The following is a 12,646-nucleotide window of genomic DNA, read 5'->3' as shown; positions in this document are numbered from 1 at the left end:
GCCTTAGCCACTTGAGCCACAGGCGCCGAGCCAAAAATGTTTTTTAAAAATTAAAACCAGACCACAGATAACGGATATAACAGTTTCAAAATCTTAAATATTTCTGAATTCTCACCAGGTTTCCTTTCAAATGCAGAACTGATTAAAATCAGAGGTGTGTTCACTTCTCCTGTGGAAGAAGCGCCATGACTCCCTGTATCAGACATGCCATGATCTCCACAAAGAACCAGCAAACTGGGTGAAAGACCCTCTCTCTCCTGCAAAGCAAAGGAGAAATATTTTTCAACTGCATTCTGACTAAAGAGAATGCATGATCTAGTTAAGAAAACAACTTTAGATTTTAGCTTTACTTAATAAACAGCAGTTCCTTCTCAATGAACTAGATATTCTTTTTCTATGAATTTATAGCTAGATCAAAGGGTAAAAGCCAAATAATGTAATAAATAAAACAGAATTATACAGAACTCACAGGACACAGCAGGGCTGCACTATGGCCTCTGATGGCAGAGGATCTGAATTTGGTTCATCTTTGCCACTTGCAAGCAGTGAGGCCCTGGACACACTGGCCTTTACACTTCACTCAGTTTGCACATCTGTCAGACCAAGATACTAACAGAATCTATTTCATAAGATCGTTGTGACACTAGGACACAAAGCATGTGGAGAGCTCTGACCTGTGTGGGGTGTGCCTGCCAGCCGCCTCTGCCTGCAAAAGCTCCACCCACTCAGCCTTTGCTGCTCTTGATGTGTCAACCAGGCTTCACCTGACCCTGTGTCTCCTGCTGCAATGGATAGCCTAGACATGTGTCTGCTATCCCTCCCTTCAAGTCAACTCCTTGTGGATGGCATCTCTGTATGAGCTACTGCCTCTCCCTAGAACAGGAGTGCCATTCCATCCTTCTGTCCTGAGAGCTCCTGGCACCAATTACTTATTATATTTCTTATTTGTCTCTCTTAGCTAGAATCTAAGCTCACAAATGATTGTTGACTGTTTCACTGACATACCCAAATGTCCAAACAGAAACAGCAATGCAGAAAAAAGTGGTTAAATGAACAAATAAGTGGGGGGAGATAACAATAGTCTCCGCCCTGTTGCTGAGAAGACTGAAACTGTGCTGAATGTGGCCTGGAGGCTGTTGCTGGTAGACATGTGATAGTGGACATGACATTCACAGAAGTCACCTGAGTTCACCTGGGTAGTTGTATTTTTTTCTAGGAGGGATCCATGTGAAAGTCCATTGCCACACATAGCACGACAGTGAGCCTCACCTGTGACAGCAGTGAGGTGTGAATCTTCATCAGGATGTTGTCCATCTCGCTGAGCTTGTGCCCAATCAGGGGGCTGCTAGGCCCGGAAATGTGGCCAATGTGGTCCAGCCCTAGGTAGTGGAGGATTAACATGTCCCAATCTTCTCTTTTTAACACTTTATCCAAATGCCTTGTGACATTATTATCCACCTTTAAAGGGGAAAAGGTACACATAAACAGTTCACCTAATTTTCCCTTGATCTTTACTCCCCAAAGAACAGCAAGTTATTTTAAAATCTAGGGAATTTAAAATCTAGGAAAATTTAGGTAATAGGACTTGTGAGAGTAGAAAGACTAAATATCATGCCATTAAAAATAGACAAATGAACATTAGCATTAAACTTTTACTAATATTATTTTATATAACTTTAGGGCAGGATCAAACATACTATACAGAGAATTGAAATCAGTTGTTCTGACAAAATTTTTTCTGTGGGGTCACTGCTGGGCATAACTGTGAGCAAGTGAGCAAGTTAACAGATCCAAAGTTGTCATGAAGAAACTGAGGGCAAATGGCAGTTGACTAAAGACAGGGCGGTACCGAGGCTCAGAGTAACCAGGAGGATGTGACGCTGAGGGCATCTACATGCGTCCTACAAGAAGTCTGTTCTCAGAGGAAAAGAGACTCTGCCCTCATTGCTCACATTTATTTCTGAAATAAACAAATCGTGGAGAGATTAGCTGTTGAGCAGCGCTAGACATAGACATTAGCCTGTTTACCCCGGACCCCTCAGCTAGACTACCTTCCTCTCATCGGAAAATCTACAACCAAAAGTAGTGTTTCTGAGTAAAGCCACATATAGGCGAACCGCAGAACAGGGAACCACTGCAGGGAAGCAGGTTGTACATGCTGCGTTGGACCTAGCAAGTAGTGAGGCTGCCCGCTCCAGTGCCAAGCACAGACACACTGCTGTGTTCCTGCCTCTGCTCCAGAGTCAGTTTTCTAAAATGTGGGTTCAACCTCACTCTCTTCTTGTTAGAAAAGTAAGGGTAAGCCCCCTTGGGCTCTTCTCAGTTCATTGCCTGCCCTCAGGGTGGAACCAAATAGCTTCAAGGATCCCAGGCCAGCCGTAGAGCCTATGGCTCTGGTGCCCCATCTTGCCCACTTGTCTCCACTTATCCTCAAACTTAGCCCAAACAGCTCCACCCATCCTAGTGCTTTGTACCTTCAAAGGATGCTTGGATGTCCTATGCTTTGGGCCCCATAAAACTTTGTTCACATCTGCATCAGGGAGCTTATGTGTGGGTTGTATCCAATCATATAAGTAGATTATCTCTCCCTTCGACTCATAATAAATTAATGAAAGCTGCCTACAAAATAATACTGCCTCTCACTATGTAATGGTGGTGCCAGGTTCTATCTAGTATGACAGAATTCTCTTATTTTAAAAACTGACCTCTGTGTAATCAGACACAAAAAATGAGGTTGTTCCATCATATTCCACAAAATGCTTTGGGAATAATTTAACCCATGTTTCATCTCCATAAAAGATCATTCTTTTCCCAGCTGCTTTTGCCTGTCTTATCACATTGTCTTCCAGTAGTGTGGGAGAGTTGAGGTTCCTGACGACATCAACAAAGCCAGGGAGGCTCCCGGTAGTCAATGCCTGCAGTGAGAAACATTCAAGGGTCAGATCTTGGAATCCAAGAGCACAAGGCAAGAGGATGCTGGAGATCATGTTACTGTGACAAGCGAGCTTGAAACTAGGGCAGCCCCGATACTGGAGGCTGACTAAACACGAGGACAGCAATTAGGGTAGAGGAGGAAAAGCTACACAGATTCTGGCCAAAAAAATAAAAAAAAGCCAACTCAATCAAGACTTAATTAGAGAACATTCATGGCTCAGAACAATCCTTTCAGCTTCATCTTCATGAGAAGATGAAGAAGGTGGCTAGGGACAGCCAGACAACAGCAGCAGTCAAATAAGCTACAGATTAATAACAGAACTGAAGCACATGGCGAAGTGTGGTGAAAACATGAATTTGGTGTTCAAACCCTGGTAGGTTCCTACTTAAGATTCAGATCTGCCCCATGTGACAAGCAAACTCCATTAACTGTAACAAACTCCAAAGTCTAACAATCTAGCAAGTCTAATGTCGACCTCTGAGTGAAGAATCTGGAGGAATGCAGTCCCTAAGAATGGAATCTCAGGAATTCTCTTGAGCCCAACCTCTAGGCTGCATTATATTTGGGGGGAATCTATATTTGCTAACAATCTCCCTGACTTTAACATGGAACCTAGGAGGCTCAGGGTAATGGACCTCTGTGACTTGCCACCCACATCACTGGCATCCAGGGGTCTATGTGCCAAAAATAGTAGGACTCTAGATAAACACTAACAGCTATACCAATTTCGCCAAACGTCTTTAACATCAAATAAATGCAAATGTGAATTAACCAGTCTTCTGAAATGCCCAAGTGAGTTTAGCCAATCCTCTCCCACAAGAGCAATAATAGAACTGTTTGAAACTGTCAAAATCAATCATTTCTGAACTTTTGCAGATCACCAAAGTTATGCAATAAGTTGAAAAGTGCTTATTCAAAAAAAGCTACTACATCTCAGTAAGAACAGCAAGTATTATGCCTGTGGTGTTCTCCTCCCCATCCCAGTTCCATGACGCAGCAGCCATGGGGGTCCTGACCTGACGTGGACTCCAGGGAAAAGCCCTACCACACCCGGGAAGGTTGTGAAAACACAACAGAAAACTAACATCTCAAGTGCCTTCCATGGAGTCTTCCATGATGGGTGAAGCAAGCAAGAGATGAGGCTGAAATTTCAAAAGGGGATCTGAGGAATAAGACAGTTAAAGTCAACTTTTGTAAGCTCCTACATATTCCTAGGTTTTAGAAGACACACTCAAGAGAGACCAAAGAGGGCTCCAGTTACCCACTCCTGGCTAAGTAGAAAGCCCTACTTAGGAACACAAATTGAGTCAGGGCATGCTTGAAAACAGACTGAACAGCCTTTGAGTCTTTTCGCATGAGTCCCAACCCAGAGATATCCCTCAACAGAGGGCAGATACCCTACTGCATAATGTACTAAGCTCAAACTCTGGCTGACCACTGAGCTGTGCTGAGCTAAGGGCAGCCCTCAGGAAGATGGGTAAAAATTAACAAAACAAAAAACAAAAAAATAAAAACCTAAGTAGCAGTATCAGTTGCTCCACACTCTGAGGGAGACAGATTCTACACAATTAGTTTAGGCAAGGCACCATATAAAGAAACCAGAAACAAAATAACAGCAACAGCTACCACCATTCCTGGGGTGGAAGATTAAAATAGAGTTGAGGTAGGGGCTGCTGGGACATACACATTTGTTAAACCTACAGCATACACTAAAATGTGTACATATAAAAATTGTATCTCAATAAAATTATTTTAAAAAATGTGTCCCTCCCTCTGCCCAAAATTCTACTCCTTAAAGGCAACTGGCTACTTTTGGTGAGTTACCTTCTGGACTCCTTTCTGTATATATACAGATGGTTTAGGCTTAGCGCCTGTAGCACAGTGGTTACGGCACCAGCCACATGCACAGAGGCTGGTGGGTTCGAGCCCAGTCTGGGCCAGGTAAACAAGGATGACAACTGTAAAGAAAATAGCCAGGCATTGTGGCAGGCACCTGTACTCCTAGCTACTTGGGAGGCTGAGGAAAGAGAATCACTTGAGGCCAGGAGTTTGAGATTGCTGTGAGGTGTGATGCCACAGCACTCTATCAAGGGTGACAAAATCAGACGTCTCAAAAAAAAAAAAAAAGTTCACTTTTTTCCCACCAAAATGGTAGCAAACTATACAAATCATTCTACAACTTGCTTTTTCCCCTCCATTAACAACGTATCATTAACTTCTTTCCCCAGGAAACATACAACTACTTTCTCCATTTTTAAAGAGCTACAAGTATTCCAGTGTGTAGATGGATAATAACGTATTTAACTACTACCACTGTAATGGACATTTACTTTATTATTTTTTTTAAATAATAAAGACCAAAGAGGGCTGCGTCACCCTGTGCCATGAGTAGAGTGCAGTGGTATTATAGCTCACAGCAGCCTCAAACTCCTGAGCTCAAGTGATCCTCCTGCCTCAGCCTCCCAAGTAGCTGGGACTACAGGTGTCTGTGACAACACCTGACTAGTTTGTCTATTTTTAGTAGAGATGGGGTCTCACTCTTGCTCAGGCTGGTCTTAAACTCCTGAAGTCAAGCAATCCACCTGCCTTGGTCTCCCAGAGTGCTGGGATTACAGGTGTGAGCTACCAATCCAGTCTTGGACATTTACTTTAAAGAGATACCTGTGGAAATGCCATTTGCACTGAGACTTGAAGGATGAAAATTTGAGGTGAGGTTTTCCAGGGGAGAACACTGCCAATTATAAAGTACGCAGGCAGAAAAGAACAGCAAACTTGAGGAGCTCAGTTGTAATTTTCGAAGGTGAAAGACACAGGCAGAGAGAAAGTAACTCCAATGAGGATACAGGAATCAGCAGGATCACACACAGCCTTGAGGTCAAGGTTGAGGTATTCCGTGTGCAAGCCAGGCAGAGGAAAAGCCACTTAAGGGTTGTAGGAAGCAGAGTGGCACGCTCTGATTTGTGTCAAGATAAAACCAGGGTGTCAGGAGACTTCCGGAGTCTAGGCTAGATACCACAGCAGGCTGGACTATGGTGATGGCAGCGGAGACATGGCTCAGATGACATACATTCATATCTGCAGTATTACCAGAACGTATTCACCTAATTGCTATGAGAAGTAGATGTTAGCAATCTTTAAATTTTTACATCACAAACCCAAACTGGCCTATGGACTGTTTCCAGTTTTTCTTCGTCTGATTACTAGCAAAGTTAAGAATCTTTGCACATGTTTACTAGCCATTTCAATGTCTTCCTTTTTGGATTTCTTTACATACTTGGCCCAGTTTCCAATGGGTTGTATGTCCTTAATCTAAACATCTTTACATACATAAAATTAACTTTTTCTTGTCATGTAAACTGCAAATAATTTTTTTGGTTTATTGTTAGTTGACTTTGTAAAAAAGGTTTCTGTTTTCTGGTAGTTGAATCTGTTCATCTTTTGTGGCTTTTACAAGGCAGTTCCCTTCTCACACTAGATTAGGCTCCCACTGATATTTTTAAAAAGGGCAGGGACTATCTGGTATCTACTCACCCGAGGAATCAAATGGGTTGTAGCTCACTGTCCAATCTAAGGGAGCTGTCAATAACTGTCAGCTATTACTATGACTATAAAGTCCTGGAAGGAAAAAAAGGCATTCAGGCTGGCTCTCCTCTGCAGGGAGTACCAGCATCTACTCTCTCTGTGGAGTACACTTTTTATACTTTCTAAATAAAACTTGCTTTCACTTTAAAAGTAAAGAAAAACAAAAAAAGGCATTCTATAATTGTACAAATTTAAAACAAAACTGCTGTAGGGTATGAGTGAGTGAAAGCACACTGAGGATGCCAGCTGAGAGACATCCAGTCCCGTGTGCAGTGACAAGTGTCCACATCAGAAGATTAACTAAGTCCCTTTTCTGATTAGTTCCTTAGACAACACTACACAGTCCCACCAAATCCAGAGATATATAGCCCTAATCCAAGGGAAGGACTGAAAATCAAACACTGTTTTGGGGGTGGAGCAAAGGTGAAATGAAATATAGGCTGGAGGTAGGTGGCCCTAAGAACCACACTGCTAACATGCTGAGCTAAATAGAACCCAGAGCCTACACACTCCCTTATACATTTTTCTCATATCTGCCCAGAGCCTTAGTAACATTTTTCTTAACAGAATAAAGGAGAAAAGGGCTTCTTCCAGACATCTGATGAAGCAGATAAAGAAATCTGTGTTCCTGACAAACAGAGTCCTGGATGCCTTTCTTAGAGCTTTCCTAGCACAAGTTTCAGGAGCAACTCTCAATAGGCTGTTGCTGAGCACTGTGAGGCAAGATGCCCTCCGTGACTCCGTGCCACTCTGTACCACATTCCTCTCCTTAATCCCTTCCAAAGCATTTATTCTTCTCTGAGGCAATTTGGACTATTGATTCATTTACTTACACATTTTCTGCCCCTCCAATTAGAAAAAAAGTAAGCTATATGAGGACATTGCTGTCTTACTCTTCACTGAATTTCTCTCATCTAGAGCATTGTGTGGAGCTCAGTAAAGGGGGCTGCATGAAGGACATACCACATCCAAAAGTGGCAGAGAAAGTAAGAACCTCCAAGAAAAATCCAGTGAACAATATGCCATTGGCATTCCTCCAATCCTGGATTGCTCTCTTCATCCAGGGAACATTTACTGAGCACTTACAAATGTTGCCCAAAGCCTTAATTCAGTAAGTGGATCCTTCTTACAAAAGAGTAAAGTGTAAGTCACATCTTTAGCCATACATGTAAGGCTCAGTCAGAGACTTTTATGCCATCTTCATATGCAATATATCTACATACAAACTTTTAAACTCTTCTACTCCTTTCTGTCCCCACCCTTTTACTGAAACTTCCAGTCTCAGCTTCAATGTAATTTCCTCAAGCTTTTCTGTCCCCCTAATCTAAACTGAACTCTCTCACCCTGCACTGAGCATCACACCATGTTCTGTTCCCTCATGTGCTAAGGACACTTTATAATTGCACATTTATTTGTATGCTCATTTATTTTAATGTCTATGCATCTCATTCAAGATTAAGAGCTCCATGAAGGCAGAGATACAATTTTTCCCCAACTGTATAGCCATTAAAATAACAGCACACAGTACTTGCTTAATAAATAGTTATTGAGGCAATCAATAAAACTTTGCTTTTTTCTTTATCCATGGTTCCTGGGTAAAGCACTTCAAAGCCATGCTCACTAGGCTGAATAGCTAAAGGTTAAATACAGCAATGATGAAAACTGTCTCAGCCAGATCATGATGATTTGATCACTATGTGCTATGCCATAGTTTTAGACAAGTCATTTAACTGATTTGAGTTTGTTTCCTTATTTGTAAAGTCAAGAAACTGAACTTGATAACACTAAGGCAGTGTTTTTCAATCTTTTTTGTCTTATGGCACACTTAAACTGAGATAAATTATGTTGATTAAAAAAAAAAAAAGAGCAGGGCAGCGCCTATGGCTTAAAGAAGTAGGGTACCGGCCCCATATACCAGAGGTGGTGGGTTCAAACCCAGCCCCAGCCAAAAACTGCAAAAAAAAAAAAAAGTGCAAAAACCACTTCCTGTGCTTTGAACTTCTTTTGAAAAATAATTTAATTAATGATCTATAACATTTTTGCAGCATATCTAAGATCCTCTCACTGTTGGCATACTAGTTGAAAATCACTGCACTAAGGCCTCTTTCCAGGATTGTAACTGGCTCACTGATGATTTTTTTTTTTTTTTGAGACAGAGCCTCAAGCTGAGCGCCTGGGTAGAGTGCCATGGCTTCACTGCTCACAGCAACCTCCAACTCCTGGGCTCAAGCGAGTCTCCTGCCTCAGCCTCCCAAGTAGCTGGGACCACAGGCGCCAGCCACAACGCCCGGCCATTTTTTGGTTGCAGCCATTATTGTTGTTTGGCGGGTCCGGGCTAGATTCGAACCCACCACCTTAGGTGTATGTGGCTGGCGCCTTAGCCGCTTGAGCCACAGGCCCCGAGCCCTGGCTCACTGATGATTAAAGAAGAAAGCAGGTGACCCACAAGCATATCTCTTGAGTTAGGCTGGTGTAAACAATCTAGCTTTAAATCCTTTATAAACTCAGGAAGGAGGAACTCTACTTTTGGTGTCAGTTCAAACCTGTGAGGCTCCTTCAGTATTTTATTGTCCTAGCCAGTCTGATAGCACTTAGTTAAAATCAGGACTCTTAAGATTACAGAGGATCCCTCTAAACCGTCAAAAAGAGCCAAACCATGATTCATAAAATAATAAGGCAAACTTACCTTGATTCGAGGCATAGTAACTGTAGGTGGCTTTGCTTCAGCCACAAAACTGTGAGATGCTCCTTTTTCCACAAGATAAGTTGTGTAGGGCATAAATTTCACACCCTTTGACCCAAACAAAAAATCATCTCTCAAGGCATCTATCAGAACAATAACAACTTTACTGAAGAGAGGCGGCGGAAGCTTGGTCCAGTTAGAACTGGATCCTAAGTATTTGAAAATAAAACAGGAAATTGAATTTTAAACTTAGTCTTCAAGCAACTTTATAATGTAGTTTGTGCCTACTTCTGTAGCACACATTCTGCCCTATCTACCTATTCCAACCCCAAAGGAGGCCTGTTATTGGTAAGCAGTACTGGGGAGAGGGCGGTGTTAATGTTAGGTAATCTTAGGGAGACTCTGTATAAAGTAGTGAACTGCCCTCAGCATGGTGAGGAGTACTGGGACAGAGAAGTCCCTACATAATGGTACTGAGATGGGTAGGACATTGACCTAAAACACTGTGCTGCAGGTAGAAAGTGAGCCAGAGTTTACACTGTTTATGTGGTCAGTGGCTGGTATTGTGTCCATTTGGTCCAGAGCAGTAACTTTACATGGTGTGTTACTGGGCAGGTAGGTGAGAGCTAACGAGAAGGCTAATGCAGAAAGGCCATAGTCATTTGGCGGGGGAAAGTCTTGGAGAAATCTCACAGAAGAAAACGCGAGGAGATTAGCAGGTTATCTTATCTGTCGCGTCCTATTTGGCAAAGGGGGTGCCCGGAACAGAGAGTGACCCTAAAGGCTGCTCAGAAAAGAGGAGGCAGAATCACAGGTGAGTAGAGCTAGAGAGGGGTGGGATCGCGTGATCGGGAAGGAAGGTCGAGGCGGGGAACCGGTAGTGGTGTTGTCACAAAGTTGGAAGATACAGAGAAAAACGCAGGACACGTTTGAGGGGCGGGGCACAACGTAAGAGACCACCCGGGACCGCTGACGCTCGGAAAACGCGTCCTTTGTGGTAAGTGGGACCCGGGAGCAGAGGCGCCCTGGAAGGGGTCCGTACCCGCCGAGGGTTCGGGTGCTGGGGGCTCTGTTCGGTGTTCCGCCCCGGCAGAGGAACGAACGGGAACTGGGAAGAATCCCCGAAGGAAGACTGCGATCCCGAGCACCTCGATCACCACGCAGCACGCAGCGAAGGTCCCGGAGCCCAGCCGCATGGTGCACAACTCCAGGCCGGCGTACCGGGACCTGACAAACTCCAAATCTGCCTCGGTAGCAGCCACTTCCGGCGAGAGCACACAGGCCGGACTGTAGCGCGTCGCCTTCATCCGTACGTCACTTCCGCAGGCGCGCCGGAAATACGCCAGCCCAGAGTTACAGGCCTTGTGGGACCTGCTTCCTGGGAAGTCAGTCCCCCAGGCCGACCACCCGCTGGTCAGGGTATTTTTAACTTTTTATTATAGTTGACACGTTGCGATTGTACATATTTATGGGCGTCTAGGGCAGAAATCCAGGGAAAGCTAGAGATTGCCTGTTTTACCTTGGGTAGTGCCTAGGGTCTGGTCAGCAGCTGTTCCTATTGAAACCCTCTCATCTGGCAGCTTGCTGGATCAACCCAGAGAACGTGCGGACAGCTGAGGGCAGCAGAAGGAGGAAACACTTGGGACCAAATCTTCTGCAACGCTGTCACTCACTACATGGACAGCTTTCTCCTGAACGTTTTGTTACTGGTTGAAGAGGTTCTCTCTCAGCCAATATGCAGAGATGGGTATAGGTCCACCAAACTGTATCTGTCACAAGGCCAGCAATTCTGGAGAATAGCGCAAGAACAGCTCTCAATTCTGTGCTTCCTCAGTTACAATTCTAATAACTTTTATAATGAAATACAAGGAAACAGACCTAGACATTTTTAACTATCTGATAGGGAGTAACATCAAAGCAGTCTTTGCTTTAATAATGCAAAATGTTTAAACAACAGGACCATGATTTTCATTTTAATGAAATATCTAAGAGAATCATCAGAAAAAAATTATCATCAAAGTAATCTTTATCATGACATGTATTGTCAGGTAATTGCCCCAGAAAAGTCCCTTCCCCTGAAAGCCCCTTCCTGCTTTCAAACAGACCAAGACTAGTTGTCTCACTCTTAAAGTTACAGCTCCTTTTAACAGGGAGTTATCCGCTAAACATCTCCTTATCTCCCAATTGTAAAACCTGCCTCATCTCCCTGTCCCCATTACCCCCTGAAAATTTCAAACTTATGGCCTACCCCTAACAGCTCTTCCTGCCAGAGCAGTAACTCCTTATTGGCTATTCTACCATCCCCTCACTATTCTGAGACTTCCCCTAGCTGAACCTATACAAGGGTGCACTTTTGTTTTAGTCCCTCCTCCTTTTCTCCTCTTCCTCTTCTCTCTCTCTCCTCTTTGCTCGCCTCTTTTCTCTTCTCTTTTATTTTCTCTCCTCCCTCCTCCTTCGTGCTGGTCTGCAGCATCCCTCCCTCACCAATAAAGACCTTTTGTACAAGCGTTGGTGGTCTATGAGATCTCTGCTGGTCAAGTGCTGCCCTTTCATGTATTGTGTTTGTAAACTCCTCAGAGCTTACTGAGGTAAACATCCTCACAATCATAGTGAAACCTTAAGTGGCCAATGACAGTGGAATGGGGTGGTGGTGGAAAATAATGTGAGCTGACCAGATGAGGTCAGCTGTACTGCTTCAGCTTAGCTTTTCAGTTTCCATCTTGCAGACTGTTTTCTGTCTTCAGTTACAGAAAGGAAATGATTCACTTTTGGCAATGGATTTCTAAACCCAGAAAACATTATCTAGAAAAGGGAAGCTCCCTATTTTGTCAAGAGCATTTCCCATCCATGTCCCACTGGGAGTCCATGCCCCATCTAAGCTCTGCCTGCAGGTGTCAAGTTGGCCAGGTGCCTTTTGCCAGCTATATTACTGCTTACTGGTCTCTATGATTTGGAAAATGGTTTCTGTGCATTTCTAGAGAGGAAAATTTACTCCACCAAAATAATATTGATTATCCTCATTGAGAATGAATAGATTCCTCGCAGTAAGTATTCTAATATGAATGGTGTCTTTTCTTTGTGCTGAATTGTGGGCATAGTTTTGTATAACTTAGAGCTTGTGCTCAATAGGGAAAGGTAGGAGTTAGTTTAGTTCTTCCTGATTGCCTATTTTGGCTTCCAATAGGTGGCCAGTCCCCTGGAGCTCTTGTGGAAGATTAGATATCATGTATCCCCAAACCCCTTTCCCTGCCTGATAAAGGTTGAGAAGATGGGCTTTGTTTTCTATCTCTTAGCTTTTCTTTTATGGCATTATATTGAAGCTCACACCTCCCTCCTCATTGCCTGTTTCATGTCCCCTAGAGAGGTAAAAATGATGGTCGTTATCTTTCAGAAACTTGAATAGTGGCTTAATCACTTGTAAGAAAATGTCGTGAGTGATCAGAGGA

At 43.5% G+C, this 12,646-nt stretch overlaps 1 protein-coding gene across 4 annotated transcripts in view; it reads right to left on the bottom strand.

Annotated features, from left to right (window-relative positions):
- PIGG (phosphatidylinositol glycan anchor biosynthesis class G) overlaps nt 1-10,466 on the bottom strand; it is a 39,124-nt gene extending 28,658 nt beyond the window's left edge. For 2 of the 4 annotated variants that reach the window (XR_001161765.2, XM_023507685.1), the window contains exons 1-5: nt 10,243-10,407; nt 9,204-9,409; nt 2,706-2,915; nt 1,270-1,458; nt 116-257 (exon numbers count right to left, since the gene is read on the bottom strand). Coding sequence is in view for 3 of the 4 variants with exons in the window: in XM_023507685.1 (XP_023363453.1) it covers nt 116-257; nt 1,270-1,458; nt 2,706-2,915; nt 9,204-9,409; nt 10,243-10,396 (901 nt within the window). In the remaining variant the exon portion in view is untranslated. Of the gene's footprint in view, nt 1-115; nt 258-1,269; nt 1,459-2,705; nt 2,916-9,203; nt 9,410-10,242 lie in introns of all 4 variants that reach the window. The other 2 variants (XM_023507684.1, XM_003801105.3) reach the window with 2 other exon arrangements.
- Between the last annotated feature and the right edge of the window lie 2,180 nt (nt 10,467-12,646).

Source organism: Otolemur garnettii, unplaced genomic scaffold (genome assembly GCF_000181295.1).
Source record: "Otolemur garnettii isolate 467f Iridium unplaced genomic scaffold, OtoGar3 scaffold00198, whole genome shotgun sequence".
In the NCBI taxonomy this organism is placed as follows: Eukaryota; Metazoa; Chordata; class Mammalia; order Primates; family Galagidae; genus Otolemur; species Otolemur garnettii.
This window is presented reverse-complemented; position numbering and strand designations above follow the sequence as displayed.